Below are 21,868 nucleotides of genomic sequence, written 5' to 3'. Positions count from 1 at the left end.
GGTCATGGGAGGGACAGCAGTGTACCTCTGAAGGTGAGCCAGTAGTGTCCCTAAGGCAAGCATGGGGACGTTTCTTTCTGACTGCTTCTATTTTTTTCAGCAAAAGAAGAAGTGAGAACGAAAAGGGCGAGGGCTTCTAGAGGTTTAGAGAAAGAAGATGAGAAAATGATTTCTTAGGGACTGGAGAAGAAAACTGTGACAGCCTTGCAGTTTGGTTCTGAGTGTTTGCAGTCACACATCTGAAGTGTGTCCACTCACAAGCTCAGCTGGGTGAGAGCAGGCACACAGAGGCAGTGAGTTCATTTTAACCAGAGTTGGGGTTTTGCCAGGCAAGTATGACTGAGGGAGAAAGAGTAAGGGCATTAATGTTGTTTGTGCAACGGCACGATTATGGTGGTTGACCACAGAATCTATGCAGCCTAAGGAAGGGAGGACATGAGAGGTAAGGGAAACAGGAAAAAGAGGGTAGGATCAAAGGATCAGAGGTACCAAAGGCATTACAGAATTGAAAGGCCCTATATGATTAGGCCGCGTCCCCTCCCTGACATCACCTCTTCTCACTCCCCCCTCCTTCACTCTTGGCTGTGCCTCAAACATCCCAGACATACTCCTGCCTCAGGGCCTTTGCACAGGCTGTTCTGTCCAAGTGTTTCCCCTCCAGAAAACCTTACTCACTCCCTCTCCTCCTTCAAATCTTTGCTTAAATGTCACCTTCTTAGTGAAGTCTACCCTGTTTACCCTATTGAATATGTCAACCATCCTCCCCCGGAATTTCCAATCTCCTTTACCTTGATCTATTTTTTCCCCATAGCACTTGACATCTTCTAACATTTCATTAACTGAAATTAACACGACATAATTAATGTCATCAGTAGTAAACCACGTGCTTCTTAGAATCAGTGATACTTTTTTTTTTTCTTTTTGCGGTACACAGGCCTCTCACTGTTGTGGCCTCTCCCGTTGCGGAGCACAGGTTCCGGACGCGCAGGCTCAGCGGCCATGGCTCATGGACCCAGCCGCTCCGTGGCATGTGGGATCTTCCCGGACCAGGGCTCAAACCCGTGTCCCCTGCATCGGCAGGCGGACTCTCAACCACTGCGCCACCAGGGAAGTCCCAGTGATACTTTCTATACTGGTGATTTACTTATTATCTTTAACATTTGTTTCCCCATTAGAATCTGATCTCCACAACGTCAGGGATCTTGGTCTGTTTCACTTGCCACTCTGTCCTCAGCACCTAGGACAGCGCCTGGCATCTTGCAAAGGGTCAATAAATATTTTTAACAACCCACTTTGAGCACTCGTTGCGCTGAGGGATTTCCCTAACACAGCAGAGGGAGGGCCAGTTTCTCTACAGTAACTCTCCCCACATCTCCCCCTCCTCTGTCTCAGCAGTTGGAATACTCAGTCTTTTTCTTTTCTTTTCTTTTAAATTTTATTTATTTATTTATTTTTGGCTCCGTTGAGTCTTCGTTGCTTCGCGCGGGCTTTCTCTAGTTGCAGCTACCGGGGGCTACTCTTTGTTGCGGTGCGCGGGCTTCTCATTGCGGTGGCTTCTCTTGTTGCGGAGCGCAGGCTCTATGCGCGCGGGCTTCAGTAGTTGTCCCAGACCAGGGCTTGAACCCGTGAACTCCTGCATTGGCAGGCGGATTCTCAACCACTGCGCCACCAGTGAAGCCCGGAATACTCAGTCTTGACACCTCAGAGTCCCCCCCCCCGCAACCTGGCTTTTGCATCTTCCGGCCCGAATTTTTTTTTTTTGGCCGTGCTGCGCGGCATGCTGGATCTCAGTTCCCCGACCAGGGATCGAACCCGTGCCCCCTGCAGTGGAAGCAAGGAGTCTTACCCACTGGACCACCAGGGAAGTCCCCGGTCCCAATTCTTACTCTCCAAGATTAAGTGGTTTCTGAAAGGTCCTGCCTGCAAATCCGTAAATGCTCACACGGTGGTTGTATGGGCCTATTTTCTCAGACAAGATCTGCTCTTTCCCCGACCCGCCCCCTCATCAGAGTCTTTTCTTTTTCTTTTTTTTTTCTTCAAAGAGTTCTAGTTTATGATTTAGTCCAACTCTAGGAATTATACTCGTAACAGGTAGAAATGTAAAGCCTTGTGATTATTCTCTATTCAGTAAGGGAAGAAATATTTTCTGATCAGCCTATTTTACGTGAATTCTGATAATACAGTTTCATTTGTTTTTCCACATAAATTTCCCGAAAATATTTTTAAAAATTAGTATACACGCTACAAAAATGGTTGGCTCTACATGCTTCATTTTTACATTGACAATAATATTTCATCAACTTTCTTGTAGTTATGAACCAGTCTCTTAATTCAACATAATTTACTGAGATCCAACAAGTATTTATTAAGCACCTTCCCCAAGGCAGCAATTTTTTTTGAAAAAAATTTAATTTTTAAACTTTACCTCCCTCCCTGGTTTCTTGAGCTGAAATCCTGGAACACATGGGTCTCTTTCAAGCCTCCCTGCTTTTGTCCCTGTGTTTCCCATTGCCTGAAATGGCGACACAAAGAAGTCAGGTAAGTTAGTCCTCTCTGACTGCCCCCTGCCTAAGGTAGCTGAGAGATGTCTTCCGAACACACTCAGCAAATGAGACCTGGATCACCCCTATTCTGTCAAATAGTGATTTGTAACTGGGTCGACCTCCAACACCAGACCAGGAGCCTTCGAGGTAAGTCTCAGGCCTGACACCTTTCTCCAGACCCAGAACAATCAAGCCTCAAGATTCAACTGGATAAAGAGTTACTAGATTCTTCTTTTCTTTCTTTCTTTTTGGAGATTGTCCTTTTTTTTTTTTTTTTTTACTTTTTAAGGAATGTTTGTGACAATTGTATACAATTTTCAAGGTTAATGACATTGATTCACAATAATGAAAGTCTCCTTTATCTACGTATTAGTGTCCTGAAGGTCGCTTAATTTACATAATCATAAATTACATTTCAACTGTCTTCATGAGCTTGTTCACCATTTGCTGAAAACGTAAACGGCAATTTTATTTGGGCTCAATTGTGTACATACTGCATTTATGCAGCATTAGAAAATAGCATTTAGGGGACTTCCTGGTGGTCCAATGGGTAAGACTCCTCACTCCCAATTCAGGGAGCCCGGGTTCGATCCCTGGTCGGGAAATAGATCCCACATGCTGCAACTATCCCTGCATGCTGCCTCAGAGACCCTGCACAGCCAAAGTAAGTAAATAAATAAATATTTTTTTAAGTTAAAAGAAAAAAGAAAATAGCATTTTAATCTAACCAGCAAGTTAGGCTCATTACAAAAAATAAGAATATCGGTTAAAAATCTTTTCTTTTTTTAATTTTAATTTTTTTGGCTGCGCCGCGTGGCATGCGGGATTTTAGTTCTCTGACCAGGGATGGGACCTACGCCCCCTGCAGTGGACGCGCTGGAGTCTTAACCACTGGACCGCCAGGGAAGTCCCTACTAGACTTTTCTGGGGGGCGGGGGGCGGGCGTGGGTTGAAGCTCCAGACACCTTGGAGTCAGCCTCCAGGCCTGGCTTTTGCTCACTGCCCTTATTACTTTTGCTGGAGTTCCACTGGCCAGAACTGAGTCACGTGATCACACCTAGCTGCAAGGGCAGGTGGGAAATGTAGTCCACTTGTGTCGCCCTGGACAAGGGACTGTTTTTTGTGAATTCTCAGCCAGTGTTGAACACATTTAGCCCATAGGTCCTTATGATTGGATCTGTGTTCCCTCTATGATCTTATCTTGTATCTTCATCCCACCCCACACAGCTCCAGCCATTCTGGCCTTCTTTGCCTGTTTTAGAACAAGCCAAAAGTATTCCTACCTTGTCTTATTGATAAGTTTATTAAGAGTTGGTCAGGGGATTTCCCTGGTGGCCTAGTGGTTTAGATTCAGCGCTTTCACTGCTGTGACCCAGGGTTCAATCCCTGGTTGGGAAACTGATATCCCGCAAGCCGTGCTGCCAAAATGAAAACAAAACAAAACTAAACTAAAAAAAAGACTTGGTCATAATTTTGGAAAAATCGCATCACCCACTACAACACTGCCAGAGACATCTGAGTTGATGCTATAGCATTCCTGCGTCAGACTGCACTGTAGCTTTCAAATTCACAGTACTTCTATATTTTGAAGTAAGATTTGGCTGCCATATTTTTTCTGTCATCCACCTTTGTTGATGTACATATCATTTTGTTACAGATTAGCTGTTACCCCCGAACCCACAGACCACAGTGAGGCCAAACCAACCAAAACATGGGAGTTTGGAGCAGAGAAAGGTTTATTGCAGAGCGATGCAAGCACAGGCGGCTCATCTTCCAACCCTGAACTCCCCAAAGGGTTTCAGCAGAGTATTTAAAAAAATTTTAAATCTTATATTGGAGTGTAGTTGATTAACAACATTGTGTTATTTTCAGGTATACAGCAAAGTGATTCAGTTATACATATACGTGTATCTATTCTTTTTCAAATTCTTTTCCCATTTAGGTGATTACAGAATATTGAGCAGAGTTCCCTGTGCTATACAGTAGGTCCTTGCTGGTTATCTATTTTAAATAGTGTGTACATGTCAATCCCAAACTCCCAATCTATCCCTCCCCCCTCATTTTTTTAAAAAATAAATTTATTTACTTTTGGCTGCGTTGGGTCTTTGTTGATGCATGCAGGCTTTGTCTAGTTGCGGCGAGTGGGGGCTGCTCTTCGAAGCGGTGGGCGGGCTTCTCATTGCGGTGGCTTCTCTTGTTGTGGAGCACGGGCTCTAGGCTCTAGGTGCACGGGCTTCAGTAGTTGTGGCACGTGGGTTTCAGTAGTTGTGGCTCGCAGGCTCTAGAGCACAGGCTCAGTAGTTGTGGCGCACAGGCTTAGTTGCTCCGCAGCATGTGAGATCTTCCCGGACCAGGGCTCGAACTCGTGTCCCCTGCATTGGCAGGCGGATTCTTAACCATCACACCACCAGGGAAGTCCTGCCCACCCTCATTTTTAAAGGCAAGTTGAGGGAGGGGCAACCCAGGGTATGTGATCAGCTCGTGCATAGTTCTCTGCTTGGTTGATGTTGAGGTAACAGGGCAGTTAACACTATCATTCCTTAGGTGCCAGTAGATCTGGGGGCTATGATCATCAAGTAGTTAATTTCTTACATTTGGTGGTGGTTCTTAGCATCTGAAAAACTCAGGAAATATGCATGAGATGCTATTATCTGTATATAGTATCATGAGATATTATTATACTTATGAAACTGTGTAACTCAAATTGGGACTTGAACCCACAGGCCAGGACTCAAACCCAGCCAAAACCTAGATTGGGACTCGAACCCAAGATCTTTTAACGGAGATCACACACCTGGTTTCAGGACTTAATGAAGCTCAGGTTCTTGATGTCTCATCACAGAAAGAATTCAGTGAGAGACAAAGTGATAGTAAGAAGTGGATTTATTTAGAGAGAAACACACTCCATAGACAGAGTGTGGGCCATCTTAGAAGGCGAGAGCGGCACGAGGATATGGGGTTGTCAGTTTTTATAGGGGTGGGTAATTTCATAGGCTAATGAGTGGGACAAGTATTCCAGCTATTTTGGGGAAGGGGTGGGGATTTCCAGTGATTAAGCCATTGCCCACTTTCTGACCTTTATGGTTGGACTTGGAACTGTCATGGCGCCTGTGGGTGTGTCATTTAGCTTGCTGATGTGTTACAATGAGCGTATACTGAGGCTCAAGTTCTAGTGGAAGTCAACTTGTCCGCCATCTTGGACCTATTTGGTTCTAATCAGGTTTATGTCGTGTCCTCGGGCTATGTCATTCTTTTAAAGGTTACGCCCTGCCCCCTTCCCTCCTGTTTCACTTCAGAGAGAATCTACAGCAGAGGATATAGTGGAGGGGTCTGTCATGGGAAGGCCCGTTAGGGTTCTGCTTGGTTACAAACTGAGACTGAGAGCGATGTGACTTGCCCCAAAACTGTTGTCCATCTTCAGTCTATTTCAGCCGTTTGTACTTTTCTAACAGTGAAAAGTTAAAAATAATTTTCACCAGAATAAACATAGCTCACACATACTGGGCTCCTTATTTGAGGCTGGCCAGGTTCACGGTTTTTACCTCATTTAATCATAATGACAATGCAACAACAAACTCTTGTTGGTCCCGATTTACAGATGAGGAAACTGAGGTGCAGGGATAGTAAATAGCTTGGCTCAACATTACACATTGAGGAAGTGGCAGAGACACCCATTCAGTCATGCCCCATGCCCATGTTAGCCACTCGTTTTATTGGTAAACATCCTTGGATGGAAATTTACACAGCTTGAAGGCCACGCTGGAATGGACAAAACAATCTACAAAAGAGTATGGAGCATATATCCCCATTAAAAAACAATACATATATGCTCAACATAGATCTGATTATCACGGTGGGAAGACTTTGGAACAATTTCCATCTTCTACCTGTTCAAGTATTCTGAGTTTTTTTGTTTGTTTTTGCCCTGCTGTGGGGCTTGCGGGATCTTAGTTCCCCTACTAGGGATTGAACGCGGGCCACGGCAGTGAAAGCGCCCAGTCCTAACTACTGGACCTCCGGGGAATTCCCGAGTTTTCTTTAAAAGCTATTATTTTTATCTTCTTCGTATAGGAAGGTTACTTTTTAAAAGAATTATTCCTATTACCAAATTATTTTTAAAATATATTTTTTCCAGGTTTTTTCTAGGTCTAGGTTTGTAATTTAACTTATTTAAAACCAATAAGCGGCGCACCTCCAAAATCAGAAAACTTATAACAACCCAGAAGGGACAAACATGCTTTTAATAAGCCGTGTGCGAAAAGGATCTGTAGTCGTGGAGATGATGCAGAGTAAATCTTTGGCTTGCAAGCCCAGAGAAGCACAGGGCAGAGTTTAAAGCCACGCAGGGCGGGGCGGGAAGCTTTGGGTCTTGCCATGCCGCCCTCTTGCCCAACGCTTGATTGAATGGGTCCGGAACTCTTCTGCCAGCCCCCAGTGGAACTATCCGGAAAGGTAAGCTTCCGGTGGGTACACGACTTCCGTGCGGGGCAGCTGATTAGGCTAGCCCTAGAGGGACCGGAATTCCGTCACCCTGACTCCCCGCCCACTCCCGGAAGTGACGCACGGTGGGGTTGCCGGAAGAAGTGGCGAAGTTAGTTTTGAGGGGATCCGAGTCGCGTCGGCGTGCCGGTGTATACAGAGGAGGAGGAAGAGAAGCTGACCCAGGGTACGCAAGCAGGTGCACTCGAGTGTGGGGAGACGCGGGAGGACCCCTGGGCCTGGGGCTTCCCGATGTTCCCCGCGCTGCTTGGCTCAGCCCCCTTCTCTCCTTCCACCGTCTCCTCTCCGTAGCTCGCGCAGCCCCCGGCTGTTTCCAGGGCAACGGGAGTAGGGGACCCCACGAGAGGCCGCCCACGAGACCCTCGCGCGCAGCCATGAGCCCCGCCCCCCACTGGTGCTCGGAGAGGGGCGGGACCTGGAGAGAGGTGTGGGGGCGGAGTATGATGGGAGGAGGTGGGGCGGGACCTGGAAGGGATGGGGAAGGACCTAGAAGGAAACGATATGTGGGCGGAGCATAATAGGAGGAGATGGGGTCAGAATGAGAGGTAGGGGTGCTTCCTCGGCAGAAGTGGGGTGAGGAAGTGAGGGCCGAGCACTTGAAGCAGAAGGGACAGTATCTGGAAAAAGCCGGTGGGCGGGATCTAGAGTGGAGGGAGCCTAAAGGAGGGTCAGAGTCTAGAGGAAGGAGGGGCTTGAGACCCACCTCAAGGCTGTCCTGGAGCAGAAGGGGTCAGGCCCTACTGGAACTGGATGGGAGGGTATGCAGACTGGCAGGGACTGGGGGTGGGGTGTGTATGCAGTAGGGGAAGAGTCTGAGAGATGGAGGAAAGAGAGGTAGCCCCATGAAAACCTGTGGCTGGCCTAACCTGACCCTCCCTGGCCCCGCAAGGCTCTCAGTCCCCCTGTATTCTGCAGGCTGCTCCGTGACCCCACCATGTCCACCCCCGCCACGAGTTCCCTGGACACCCCCTTGCCTGGTGAGTGACCCCTTTCCCAACCCAGCCATCCCCCTGCCAGCAGATTATTGTCAGGAGAAACTCACTCTGCCTCCCTCTCCCAGGAAATGGCCCTAGCACCCCCTCTTCTTCACCTGATGGAAAGGAGGATGGCCCTGAGCCGTGCCCAGGGGCGGATCCTGATGTCCCAGGCACTGATGGGGCCAACTCAGCTTCCGTCGTGGGTGAGACGGGGTCCAGGGACATGGGCTGGGAGTTGGTATGGAGGCTTAGGGAGGGATCTAGAAAGGGAGAAAGATCAGAAATGGGGATGGGCAACCCCAGTTTCTTGTTGATTTTTTTCTTCTGTTAGTCCTTGACATCTCTTATTTTGACCCATTCTTTGGGATTCACTGACATACACATCTTTCCCTGTGAATTGCCATCTCCCTGGATCACTCTCCACACTCTGACTCTTTGCCTCCGATCTCTCATGGACCTGTCCCTCTGGCTGCCGTTTTTCTCTGTGGCTCTGTCTCTCATGGCTTGTCCACCAACGCCAGTCATCCTAGACACAGCAGAGGAGCCGGAGCGCAAGCGAAAGAAGGGCCCGGCTCCAAAGATGCTGGGCGACGAGCTGTGCCAGGTGTGCGGGGACACGGCCTCTGGCTTCCACTACAATGTGCTCAGCTGCGAAGGCTGCAAGGGCTTCTTCAGGCGAAGTGTGATCCGAGGTGGGGCCGGGCGCTATGCCTGCCGGGGCGGTGGAACCTGCCAGATGGATGCCTTCATGCGGCGCAAGTGCCAGCAATGCCGGCTGCGAAAGTGCAAGGAGGCTGGGATGCGGGAGCAGTGTGAGTGCCGGGGAGGGAGCAGTGCCAGCCTGGCCCCTGCCCAGGCCTGGGACCTCTACTGAGGGCTGTGTCTCCCCAACAGGCGTCCTTTCCAAAGAACAGATCCGGAAGAAGAAGATTCGGAAGCAGCAGCAGCAGTCGTCACCCACAGGGCTGGGAGTCAGCAGCAGCTCAGCCTCTGGGCCTGGGGCCTCCCCTGGAGGGTCCGACGGGGGTGGCCAGGGCTCCGGGGAAGGCGAGGGTGTCCAGTTAACAGCCGCTCAGGAACTAATGATCCAGCAATTGGTGGCGGCCCAGCTGCAGTGCAATAAACGCTCCTTCTCTGACCAGCCTAAAGTCACGGTACAGCCCCTTCCACAGCCTTGAGGGGCGATGGGCCCAGGAGGGTCAAGCTCAGAGGGCCGCAGTCTGGGGCACAGGGAGAGAATGAGGCTCCAGAGGGCACGAGCTTTGAGACGGGGGCCTCCTAGGGTGTAGGCTTTGCCTCAAGGGGCCCCCATAGCCTTGGGCTTATGGGAGAAATCCTGAGAGTAACCTGGCCCCCCACGTCCCCAGCCCTGGCCCTTGGGCGCAGACCCGCAGTCCCGTGATGCTCGCCAGCAGCGTTTTGCCCACTTCACGGAGTTGGCCATCATCTCAGTCCAGGAGATCGTGGACTTCGCCAAGCAGGTGCCTGGCTTCCTGCAGCTGGGTCGCGAGGACCAGATCGCCCTCCTGAAGGCATCTACCATTGAGGTAATGGCCGGCCCGCCCAGCCTCAGGGAGGCCCTTCCATCCTGCCCTTAAGGAACCCAAGAGATAAGCCCCAGGACAGATGCTGGGAGCATAGTGACAAGCCAGACTCTGGTCCTTGCCTTGGTGGGGATGGTATTCTACAGGAGAAGATCAAAATACTAAACAAGTCATCAGAGCCTCCCACGAGGCAAGGAGAGAACGGAAACAGGTCTGAGGCTGAGAATAATTGAGGATTGGGCTGGAGGGACACACTTTAGGGAATGTGCTGAAAAGGCTTATTTAGGGAGTTGACATTTGAATCAAGCAATGGTAATGAATAAGCATTGAGTGCCTAGTGTATGCCACGCCCTATTCCAAGTGCTGGGTACGTGGTAGTAAACAAAACAAAGAGCTCTGCCCCATGCCTCCTAACCACCTGGGAAGAGTGTCCTGAGTGGAGGAGGCTGGGGGTGCTGAACCTGGAGGAGGGAGAGAGCTCGGAGTGTCCAACACACTGACTGCAGTCCGTGTGGCCGTGAGAACGGCGGGGCGGGGGTGGGGGGAGGTGAGGGATGATCCGGCAAGATCAGGGCCCCCATTCAGGCCAGGAGAGGAAGGACAGTGGCTAAAGGGTCACAGAGCTCCTCAAACCCCTGCCCATCCCTCTCCCCACCTCTCTCAGATCATGCTGCTGGAGACAGCCAGACGCTACAACCACGAGACCGAGTGCATCACGTTCCTGAAAGACTTCACCTACAGCAAGGATGACTTCCACCGCGCAGGTAAGGCCAAGTGCAGGCTGGGCGGTGGGGGCACAAGTGGCGCCTCTGCTGGGTCCCTGCTGGCTGGGAGACGCGGGGCCCTCTCATCCCTGTCTGAGCCTCTGTTTCCTTATCTCCCAAGTGGGGTGAGGGTTGAGCCCACCTTGTAGTGAGACAAGAGCACGTTTATTGAGCACCAGCTCTGCACAGTGGGACATAGCGCAGGATGAAACAGAGGGGTCTCTGCTGTCACATAGGACACCTTGGTAAGAATTAAGAGAAGATACTCTCTTCTCCTCAAGCCTGGTCTCACACGAGGGAGGCTGGATCTCAGTCCATCAGGAAATGCACAATCTCCCCAACCGTACAGGGCAGCCCTGGTCCCTGCCCTCCAAAAGCACTTCCTTGGGGATGTAACCTAGTCAATGGCCTTCTGGAGGAAGCGTAGTTGAACTGAGGCTAGAGGAGTGAGAAAGATCACCTAAAAGGGAGGTGAGGAGTAGCATTAGCCACCAGGGAATGCACGTGCAAAGGCCTCGCTCCCTCGGCCTCTGGGCTTTCTCAGTAAGTCTTGTTCTGTCCCATTCTTTCTCCCTGGGGCACCTCTCTGTACTCCTGGACATCTGCTCCTAACCTCATCTTCCCTTTAACACCTGGCCCTTCCAACACCCAGGACAGTCCCAGTAACCCTTTGAGTATAAGCTTGGCAGGGGAGCACTGGGTTGTGGGGGAGTGTTTCTGGCAGGGAGGTCAGCATGTGCAAAGGTCCTGAGGTAGAGAAGAGCTGGGTGGTTTTAAGGAACCACAAGGAGGCTTGGAGCACAGGGAGATGGGGCTGGAGAGGAGGTTGGTTCACATCACGTCCCCCGCATCCTCTGCCATTACTGCAGTCTGGGCCTCAGTTGGTTCTCCCTGGAACATTGCAGGGGCCCCTCACTGGGCTTCTACCTCCACCCCAACCCAGTGTGTTTGTTCACACAGTCGTCAGAAGAATCCAATTAACAGCCAAGTTAGCTCATGTCCCTCCTGTGCTCAGAATTGTCCATGGCTCCCATCTCACTGGGAGAAAAGCCAAAGTCCTCACCTGGCCCACCGGCCCTGCAGGGTGTGGCCTCGTCCCTCTCAGCCCTCATCTCCCACCCTCTCCTCTCACTCACTCTCCTGCAGCCACACTGGCCTCCCTCTTACTGGAACCCACCAAATGTGCTCCCGCCTCAGGGCTTTTGTACTTGCTGGTCCCTCTGTCCAGAACTAGGGTGACCAACTCATCCCAGTTTGCTTGGGACCTTCCCAGCTTTAATACTAAAAGTCTCAGGGCCCAGGAAGTCTAGTTCCAGGCAAAAAAGACGGGTGGTGCCCTACCTGGAACACTCACACATCCTGGTAACTTGCTCCCTCCTCTCCTTGGGGTCAGACACCCTGCATCGAGGGAGGCCTTCGTGCAATGTCACCCTACGGTGACCATCTTGTCTAAGATGTTGACACGATTCTCGTGGGCCCCGATTACCCTTCCCTGTGTTACCTTGATTCATAGAACTCAGAATCATCTCACAGGGTGGATAATTTCCTTACATATTCGTCTACTGTCTGTCCCCTCGAGCCCCAAAGGTAAGTTCCACGGGAGCAGGGGGCTTTGTCTTATAAACATCTCTCCCCTGGGGCCTGGCATGCAGTAGGTGCTCAATCAAGTTTGATGAATGAATGAGTCCCGCCTGGGAATGAGTTTGGGCTTCACTCTGAGCAGGGGAAGCCACCGCCGGGGGTGACATAATGTGACCTAGGATTAAACTTCTTTCGTTTTCCCAAGGAGAGGAACCGGGAAGGCAGGAAGGAAGTGAAGGGGGTGATGGGGTGGTAGAAAATCCTGAGTTAAGTGTTCACGCTCATTACTCGTTCCTTCATTCGGGCGAGAGGTATGGCACACCTACTATGTGCCAGGCACCCTGACAGGCAGTGGGATTACAGGGTGACCAGCACTCTCTACCTGCTGCTGTTTCGCTCACCCTGCTGAAGGCAGGCAGCGCCAGGGGCCAGGCATGGGGGCCGGTTTCAGGGTCAGGGGGGTTCATCGGGCCGGGCCTCCCACCTCCGCAGGCCTGCAGGTGGAATTCATCAACCCCATCTTCGAGTTCTCGCGGGCCATGAGGCGCCTGGGCCTGGACGACGCTGAGTACGCCCTCCTCATCGCCATCAACATCTTCTCGGCCGACCGGCCCAACGTGCAGGAGCCGAGCCGAGTCGAGGCGCTGCAGCAGCCCTACGTGGACGCGCTGCTGTCCTACACCCGCATCAAGAGGCCACAGGTGCCAGAGCCTAGCCCCTCCGGCTTGGGGAGGGACAGGAAGTCCAGACCCGTGTGGGGTCAGCCTGGGGCCAGGGGCCGGCTGCCTAGTCCCAGCCCAGCTCTGTCGCCGCCCCCGGCGCCCCTGACAGCACTCTGAGCCCTGGTCAGCATCCTCTCAGCGAGAGTGTGTCCTCAAGCCCCTGTCCCCTCCACAAGGAGCCAGGCCTAGTCCACGCACGGGGCGCCACGCTGTCTCTCCTGGCTCGACCCACGGAGGGGCCCTCCTGGTGGGCTGAGGGGCTGACCCGCGCCCACGCCCTCCCGTCCCCCCGCAGGACCAGCTGCGTTTCCCCCGCATGCTGATGAAGCTCGTGAGCCTGCGCACGCTCAGCTCCGTGCACTCGGAGCAGGTCTTCGCCCTGCGGCTCCAGGACAAGAAGCTGCCACCTTTGCTCTCCGAGATCTGGGACGTCCACGAATGAGGGGCCCGGCCACCCTGCCCCACCACCCTGCACCCTCCAGTGAATGAACACTGCGGTGGGGAGGGGCCGGGCTGGGCCTGGGGTCCCGCCCTGTGGCTTGGAGCTCAGGCCCTGGCCCCGCCAGCCGTCAACCCTCAGGATGAGCCCCAGTCGGGGTCCAGGAGCCTCTCTCCCCGCCCACTGAGTCTTCCTGGGAGGGGTAGATGGGTCACGGATCCCGACCTCTCCCAGCACTCCCAGCTGCCCTCCCTGCCCAGCTTACACCTCAAGCCTACCACGCAGTGCACCTTGGGAGGCAGGGGAGGGCCTGTGGCTCCCGCAGAGCCCGAGAGACACAGGCCCCCCTCCCTCTGCTCCTTTTATTTAATAAAAACTAAAAAAACAAAAACAGGAAAATAAAGTATGAATAGAAACCTGCCCTGAGCCAGAGTGAGTCTGAGGTGGGGAGGGGCTGCCAGGGTCTTCATGGACACCAACCCCCATGGACCTGGTGCTGAGCTGGGAAGGGTTCAGGGTGATGTGACTAGGCGCTATGGGTGCCTAGGAGAGGCCCCTGACAACCTCACGGTCACCTCCCGGTGGTCGGAGCCCGCTCCTGAAGGACAAGGAGGGTTTAAGTGGATGAGGAGAAGGGGCTTTCATTCAGTCAAGTATTGGCTGAAGTCTCTTGTGGGCCAGGCACTGTGCTGGCCATCCTGGGGTCACAGATGTCATTCATTCAGCAAAAATGTGTGAAGCATTTTGGGACTTCCCTGGTGGCGCAGTGGTTAAGAATCCGCCTGCCAGTGCAGGGGACATGGGTTCGAACCCTGGTCCGGGAAGATCCCACATGTCGCGGAACAATTAAGCCCGTGCGCCACAACTACTGAGCCTGCGCTCTACAGCCCACACACCACAACTACTGAAGCCCACGTGCCACAACTACTGAAGTCCATGCGCCTAGAGCCCGTGCTCCACAACAAAAGAAGCCCCCACAATGAGAAGCCCACGCACTGCAATGAAGAATAGCCACTGCTGGCCGCAAATGGAGGAAGCCCGCATACAGCAACGAACACCCAATGCAGCTAAAAGTAAATAAATAAATAAAATTTAAAATGTATGGAGCATTTACTATGAGCCAAATACAATATCAGGCACTGGAAACATCAGTGACCAAGATGAAGTCTCTCCTTGCAGCCACCGTGGGAAACAGTATGGAGGTTTCTCAAAAAACTAAAACTAGGGGAATTCCCTGGTGGTCCAGTGGTTAGGACTCTGAGGGCCCGGGTTCAATCCCTGGTCGGGGAACTAAGATCCCACAAGCCACGTGGCTCAGCCAAACAAAAACAAAACCAAAAGCAAAACTAAAACTAGTACTCATCACAGGATGCAGCAATCCCTGTCCTGGGTAATATATCCAAAAAGAACAAAAACACTACTTCGAAAAGATACATGCACCTCAGTGTTCACAGCAGTATGATTTAAATTACCAAGATATGGAAGCAACCTAAGTGTCCATCAGATGAATGGATAAAGAAGATGTGGCGTGTATATACACAATGGGATACTACTCAGCCATAAAAGAATGAAAGTTTGCTATTTGCCGCAACCTGGGTGGACTTGGAGGGCATTATGCTAAGTGAAATGAGAGAAACACAAATACTGTATATTACTTATATGTGGAATCTGGATACAACAAAGTAGTGAATGTAACAAAAAGAAGCAGACTCACAGATAAAGAGAATAAGCTAGTGGTTACTGGTGGGGGGGGCAACAGGGGTGGGAGAGTGGGAGGTGAAAACTATCGGGTGTAAGATAGGCTCAAGGATGTGTTGTACAACACGGGGAATATAGCCAGTATTTTGTAATAACTGTAAATGGAAAGTAACCGCTAAAATATATATTAGGGAGTTCCTGGCGGTCCTGTGGTTAGGACTCTGCGCTTTCATTTCCGGGAGCCGTGTTTGATTTCTAGTCGGGTAACTAAGATCTCGCAAGCTGGGCAGCACGGCCAAAAATAAAATTAAATTAAAAAAATAAAACAAGAAATAAAAAGATCAAGTCCCTCCTTGGAGTTGTCTACCAGTCAGGGCTGGTAATGGGGGGCTGAGCAAGGACTGCTAGAAGGTAAGGGAATAGGGGCTTTAATGGGGTCAGCACGGGGCAATGTGGGAGCTGGAAAAGGAAGTCCGGCAAGGCCTCACAAAAGGCCCAGATGAGTTCAAAGTAAGGAAGGGCAGTGGAGTTCTCCTAATGTCTCCTTCTCTTGCTCCATGCCTTGAGGGGACACCGAGGTGAGCTGGATGGACAGTCCTGGTCGAGGGTGAAGAGGGTGTTGCTTGGAGGGATGGGTTGGGTACTGAAAAACATTGTTTTTTTTAGAAGGGGGAGAGGGAACAGCGGAAGTGAGAGTAGTTACAAGAGACGGTCCCATCCCAAGCAGTGTGCCTCTCGCCTTACAGGTGTGCCCGCCCTGCGCTGAGTCCAGTTTATAGATGGGGAAACTGTGGCTGTGAGACAGGAGAACCGACCAGGCCAGGATCTGAGCGCGAACCGGCCAGCCTCTACGGAGAGGGAAAAGGTCTGGCTGCGCGAGCTGAAGAATGAACAGTGAGTGCCCAGGTAGTCCTACCGAGCAAGGCCTCGGCCAGGAGGCAGGTGGGGAAGCAGAGGAGGCGCGCCTACCACCTTAGAACTGGCGGAGTCGTGGTGACGTCCAGGGCCCAACACCGCTGCGCGCGCTCCGATAACACTGGGTGGCGACGCTTCGGCATGGAAGGGGCGTGGCTTTGACCCGCATACGTCATAAGGGGCGTGGTTCGGCGAGGGTTCGTCAGCAAGGGGACTAGACCACAGCCCGTGTCCGAAAGAGGGGGCGTGGCCTGTGCCCCAGAGGTGGGGGAAACAGGGCGTGGCTTTCCCCTATTCGTGCAGTAGGGGCGTGGCCCGGCTCGGCGTGCCTCTACTCTGGGCATGCGCGCGCCGGAGTCAGGGGTCACGGCGGCGTGGGCTGTGGCGGGAAACGCCGTTTGAAGCGGGTGAGTTACGGGAGAAGGGGAATTGCAGGAAGTTCGGCCTGGCGGGGAAGGGGGCTTGAGGAGCTGGGCACGTGGGTCTGAGAGAGGGTTGTGAGGGGTCGCGTGGGGCGTGACGGCGAGAGGAATCCCCTTGGCTTGGGGGCGCGCGGAAGAGGGGCAGGGGCCTGTTGTGGGCGCGAGCACGGGGACGCGCGGGAAGATGAAGAGGGTGGGGCGCCCCTTCGGCATGCGGGGGCGAATGCGCTGGGCTCCGTGGACTCACCCTGGAGGGTCTTTGGGGAGACCGGTTCCGGAGGCACTGGGGACTGAATGGTGCACGTGGGGGCATAGCGACATCTTTTATTCACTAAATATTGAGTATTCTGTGCCAGGCACTGTTCTAGAAGCAGGAGCTACAACCGGAACAGGTTAGAAAAGGTCCCTGTCTCAGGGGGAGACAGACAGTAGACAAATAATAAGTATAAACGATAAAGCAATGCTTTCAAGCCTGTGATACGTTATCCCAAGTGAAGTAAAACAGAGTAGCCTGCTTCTTTAACTAGAGTGATCAGGAGTCGTCTCTCTGGGGAAGTGACATTTGAGAGAGAAGTCAGCCACGTAAAGAATGATCCGGGCAGGGGGATCGTCCAGGGGAAAAGCCTCGAAGTAGGAAGGAACTTGGAGTGCTTGTAGCTGGAGGGAACAGGTGAGGCTGGAGACGGGACAGAGAACCAGATCCTGCAGGGCCTTGTATATCTCGGTGTGCGGTTAGCTTTTATTCTAGGTTCGATAGGGAGCCGGGGGAGGTTTTAAACATCCCAGCAACGTGACCCTCCCCTGCGTTTTAAAAAAAAGTCCCTGGCGGCTGACTGAAGATAGGATTGTAGCAGGAGCAAGAGTGGAAGGAGGGAGGCCAGTTAGGAGGCAGGAGGGGACCGTAGGTGGCTCCGCCTGCAGTGCAGGTGGGGAGAATCCATCAGGCGTAGGTTGTGTTTGGGGTTTGAGCCCGCACGATGGGATAGGGTAGGAAAGGGGAGCCCGAGATTACTGCGGTTTGCGGTTTGAGCAGCAAGCTGGAGAGAGAAGGCTGAGGGGGAACAAGTTTGGGGGTGCCACCCTGAGGGCAGAGCTTAGGTGGAGTGAGTGGGCAGGGTGATGTCAGTGTGTCAGGTTCATGGCCACACCCACTCCAGGAACCTCTTGTTGCCTTTTCTCCCCCTACTTCCTGCACTTCCCCACCCAGGCCCCTTAGGTTCCTGTCCCATTCAGGGCCTTTGCCATGCCCTTCCCTCCTCCTGCAATGCTATTCCCTCTCTTCATTCCTTCAGCCAGCTGCTCGTGTGGCAGGGCCTTTGTTAGGCACTGGGGAGCCAGTGATAATTCAGTTTGGCTGGGGGAAGGACAGGAAACCTCAAGCCAGAGCGCTCTGAGCTATAAAGAGGTAGTGCTGGTCTTTGGGAGCCGAGAGAAGAAGGCCGGGGCTCAGTGCAGACTTGTGGAGTCGGTGACACTGGAGAGGAGTCTAAACTGACACAACTTGAAGTGGCCTGTGTTCCAGACACCGTGCTGGGTGATGCTGGGGACCCAGAGAATCATCAGCCCTGCCCTAGTCTCAAAGGTTCTCTGTCTGTTGAGGGAGTCAGACAAGCCCACATGGTCCCCAGCCTGTGACAAGGGCAGCGGGATTCAGAGAGGCCCAGAGGCAGGACAAGACCAAAGAGTGAAAAGTGTGTAGTTTTCTGGGGGGCAAGAGTGAATAGGTCCATCTGTCATTATTTAATCAATCCCTCAGCAGATGTGTGTGAGCCGGATACGGGGGTGAGCAAACTGATGAGCCTGTCCTCATTCTGTCTCCCCACCTGGGCAGAGGGCAGTTCACCCCCATACCTCTCCTGGCACACCTGGAGGCCGCAGTCTGGAGCGCTGGTTTCTGGTGGGGCTCAGGCCAGGGTTTGAACCCTGGCTCTGCCCCTCTGAGCTAACTGTGCCGCCTTGGGCAGATGGCTTCACCTCTCTGGGCCTCAGTTCCAGTCATTGTGTTGGAGGGTTAATAGCAGCACCACCCTCAGAAGTTTTGGTGAAAATTCTGTGAGTTCCTTCCTTCCTTCCTTCTGCATTCGGAAAATGTTTATTGGGCACGTACTCAGTCCCAGGCACTCTCCTGGGGACATGAGATATAGCAGGAAACAAAGATGAAATCCCTGCTCTCACAGCGTTTCCATTCTCCTCGTGGGGAACAGATAATAAACAAAATAAATAAGCCGTGGTGCTCAGACTTGAGCAGCATCGGAGTCCCTGGAGGGCTCGATATACAGATTGCTGGGCCCCACCCCCAGAGGCCCTGGTTCAGTAGGCCTGGAATGGGGCCTGACAATCAGCATTCAGACAAGTTCCCACCAGAAGCTCATGCTGCAGGTCCAGGGCACCACACTTTGAGAACTCTTAAGACCTGCTACAGTGCACCAGACAGCGACAAAGGCCAGCAAGAAAAGTAAAGCAAGGGAAGGGGTTGGAGAGTATCAGCATGGGGCAGGGGGCTGTATTTTTAAACAGGCCTCACTGAGTAGGGGACATTTGAGCAAATGAATACCTGAAGGAAGGGAGGAGGGAGCCATGGGAAGATCTGGGAAAGAGCATTTGCAGAGCAACGGGAACAGCTTGTGCAAAGGTCCTGGGATAGGACCAAGCCTGGAGTGTTTAAGGAACAGAGAGGAGGCAAGTGGCTGGAGTGAGCAAGGGAAAGAGGGCAGAGGTGGTGTCCATGAAGGGTGGGGTGCAGTTGTGCAGGGTCTTGTGGGCCAAGATGAGGGCTTTGCTTTTAACTGTGCATGAGATGAGAGCCAGCGGCAGCATCCGAGCAGAGCAGGGAATGGATGATCTGACACACTTGTATGGGATCCCTTTGGCTCCTGAGTGGAGAACACTGAGGGGGCAGGGTGCAAGGACGGAGATGGAGGTGGGGTGGGGGAAGAGGCTGTTCATTCATTCAACAGATATTTCTTTTTTTTTATCATAGTCGTTTTATTTTAATTTTTTAATTCTTTCACAGGGGAATGGGAGCCCTGAAGACAAATTCCCCAGGTGTGGGGGAGGAGGCTTTATAAGCTGGTTCGGCTGGGAGAGGTCAGGAATCAGGGCTGTTGCAGTAGTCTGGGGGATAGGGGAGGTCTGAGGTTGCTGATGGCAGGAAGCACCCTTTTTTTTTTGGCCTTGTGGTAGGGAATGTGGGATCTTAGTTCCCTGACCAGTGATGGAACCCGTGCCCACTGCGTTGGAAGTGCAGAGTCTTAACCGCTGGACCGCCGAGGAAGTCCCAACAGATATTTCTTGAGCGCCCTCTATGGTCCAAACGCTGTTATTGACACCTGTGATACTGCAGTGAAGGAAACTGCCTCCCTGCCCGCTAGGAGCTCATTTTCCAGCAGGGGGAGCCAGACAAGCAGCAATGCACAAAATAAAGCGGCCAACCATTTTAGGGAGCCAGAGGGACCAGACTGGGAGGCCGAGAAGCGGTGGGACTCCCGTCCGTTGGAAGGCAGAGCTGACGGGATTTGCAGATGGAGTGAGCGTGTGGTCTGAGGGGAAGAGAGAAGTTGGGGTGACTCCAAGGCTGGTGGCTTGATGGGAGCTGCCGCTTACCGAATCGGGGGAGATGGTGTGGTGCGGGGAGCACGGTTGTGGGGAGATCAGGAGCCCGGCTTTGGAGTCTGGGGTGCCTGAAGGGACCTGCTTACAGTGGGCAGTTGGATCTGTCAGTCTGGAGGCCGGGCTGAAATCTGGGCCGGAGACACAAAAGCGTAGAGGTGGCATTTAAAGCCGTGAGGTTGGGTGGGATGGGATGACAACCTCGAGGGAGTGAGTCACAGAGAAGCTGGTGTCTGACCCGAAGCAGACACTCATCGTAGTGTGTTACTGCTGGATTCGCTCGCTGTTCAGTATTTGCTACTGAAGTGTCGAGAAAGGAAGAAGCTCACAGCGTTTGCCAAACTCCAGCTCTGCGCCGGGGCCCCTGAGGGGGGACACCCAGGGGCCTCCTTCCTTCTAATGCTGCCTCACCTGACTGAGCTAAGGGCAGTGCCTGGGATAGGGAACTAGTCCAGGACCCTAGATTTTGCTCCGGTGACAGCTGCCCTCCCATCGTACCCCCTGGCCACAGCCCAGTGACCCAGGGCTGCCATTTGGCCCCCTTCTACCTCCCTCTGCCAGGCCAGGTCTGGCCACTCCTCCAGGCTCCTGGAAACCCCTCAGCTTCCTCTGCTTCACCCGGGTTTCTCCCCCAGGTCCTGACTCTCTGCTTCTCTCACAGTTACTTCAGAGGGCGCAAAAGGAGAGCTGGTTCAGATTCTTTCTCATACAAAACCCGCGTTTGCACGGTCATAGCAGCACTGTTCACAAGAGCCCAAAGGTGCAAACAACCCTCGTGGATGAACACAATGTGAGATAGCGACGCGGTGGCGAAATATTCAGGCATTAAAAGGAACGAAGCACTGATCCGTGCTACGTGGGTGGGCCTTGACAACATCATCCACAGGGAAAGAAGCCAGACACAAGACTGCACTTCTAGGAAATGCCCAGGATAGGCAAATCCATCTAGACAAAGTGGATCAGTGGTGCTTTGGGGGAGGGGGAGGAGGGGGATGGGCTGACTCCAGAGGGTCTCTTTGTGGGGTGTTGAACGCGTTCTAAAATGGACTGTGGTCGTGGTTGCACAAGTCTGAATATACTAAAAACCATTAAACTATACACTCGAAATGCGTGAATCATATGGTATATGAATTAGCTCTTGGTCAAACTGTCTTCTCACCCCAGGGAACCAGTGTTGCCAGTTTATTACCCATCCTGCCAGAACTCTGCATGAAAAGCCAACATCTTTAGATATCTTCTCCCACCCACCTTGTGAAAATGTTATTTTTATTTTATGTGTCTCCCTCCAACTTTTTTTTTTTTTTTTAATTTTATTTATTTATTTATGGCTGTGTTGGGTCTTTGTTTCTGTGCGAGGGCTTTCTCTAGTTGTGGCGAGCGGGGGCCACTCTTCATGGCGGTGCGCGGGCCTCTCACTATCGCGGCCTCTCTTGTTGTGGAGCACAGGCTCCAGACGCGCAGGCTCAGTAGTTGTGGCTCACGGGCCTAGTTGCTCCACAGCATGTGGGATCTTCCCAGACCAGGGCTCGAACCTGTGTCCCCTGCATTAGCAGGCAGATTCTCAACCACTGCGCCACCAGGGAAGCCCTCCCTCCAACTTAATTTTGAAAAATTCCAAGCCTGCAGAGAAGTCCCAAGACAAGAACAATTAACACCCATGAACCCTTTGCCTGCATTTGCCAGTTGTGAGTGTGCTGCCTCAATCGCTTTATCTTGACACACGTACACTATTTTTTTGGCTGAACTATTTGCAAGTTGTAGTCATCATGATACTATAGGATAATTATAATCAGGCCATTTACCATGAGGCATACTGTAATCTCATAGGCAATCCTTATTCAATTTGCCTAGTTGTTCCAGTGATAGCCTTCAGAGCTATTTTTGTTTTTTTAATCCAAGATCTGACCTTGCATTTAGTTGTCATGACTATGTAGTCTCTCCTTTAATCTAAAACAGTTTCCTGGCCCTTTTTCCCCCCTTCGTGACTTTGACAGCTTTTGAAGATTCCATCTTGCAGGCCAGTCTTGTCTTTGGTTTGATTGTTTTCTAATGATTAGAATCAGGATAAACATTTTCTTCATTTTCTTAGACACCTTTTATATATTTTTATATATATATATATACACAAAAGTTCTCTTATGTACAACATTCTGC

At 52.1% G+C, this 21,868-nt stretch overlaps 1 protein-coding gene and 1 long non-coding RNA gene across 5 annotated transcripts; one reads left to right on the top strand and one right to left on the bottom strand.

The window, feature by feature from the left end:
• Window positions 1–7,062: 7,062 nt before the first annotated feature.
• On the top strand, window positions 7,063–13,245 carry NR1H2 (nuclear receptor subfamily 1 group H member 2). Of its 4 annotated transcripts, none has more exons than XM_060130556.1 (10): window positions 7,064–7,209; window positions 7,335–7,468; window positions 7,959–8,020; window positions 8,104–8,223; window positions 8,551–8,832; window positions 8,915–9,174; window positions 9,388–9,567; window positions 10,229–10,328; window positions 12,402–12,610; window positions 12,927–13,245. In XM_060130556.1, the coding sequence occupies exons 3-10, from the start codon at window positions 7,978–7,980 to the stop codon at window positions 13,071–13,073; spliced, it is 1,341 nt and encodes a 446-aa protein (XP_059986539.1). In that variant the 5' UTR covers window positions 7,064–7,209; window positions 7,335–7,468; window positions 7,959–7,977; the 3' UTR covers window positions 13,074–13,245. The 4 variants fall into 4 exon arrangements, with proteins under 4 accessions (XP_059986540.1, XP_059986539.1, XP_059986538.1 ...); XM_060130555.1 differs by having other exon boundaries at window positions 8,542–8,832; XM_060130554.1 differs by having other exon boundaries at window positions 8,352–8,832.
• A 1,935-nt stretch (window positions 13,246–15,180) lies between these two features.
• On the bottom strand, window positions 15,181–15,822 carry LOC132509473 (uncharacterized). Its single transcript, XR_009537019.1, has 2 exons — window positions 15,685–15,822; window positions 15,181–15,411 (listed from the first exon to the last, which is right to left on the bottom strand). It is a non-coding gene; the product is annotated as an uncharacterized LOC132509473 (long non-coding RNA).
• Window positions 15,823–21,868: the final 6,046 nt, after the last annotated feature.

This window comes from Lagenorhynchus albirostris, chromosome 19 (assembly GCF_949774975.1).
Source record: "Lagenorhynchus albirostris chromosome 19, mLagAlb1.1, whole genome shotgun sequence".
Taxonomy (NCBI): Eukaryota; Metazoa; Chordata; class Mammalia; order Artiodactyla; family Delphinidae; genus Lagenorhynchus; species Lagenorhynchus albirostris.
This window is presented reverse-complemented; position numbering and strand designations above follow the sequence as displayed.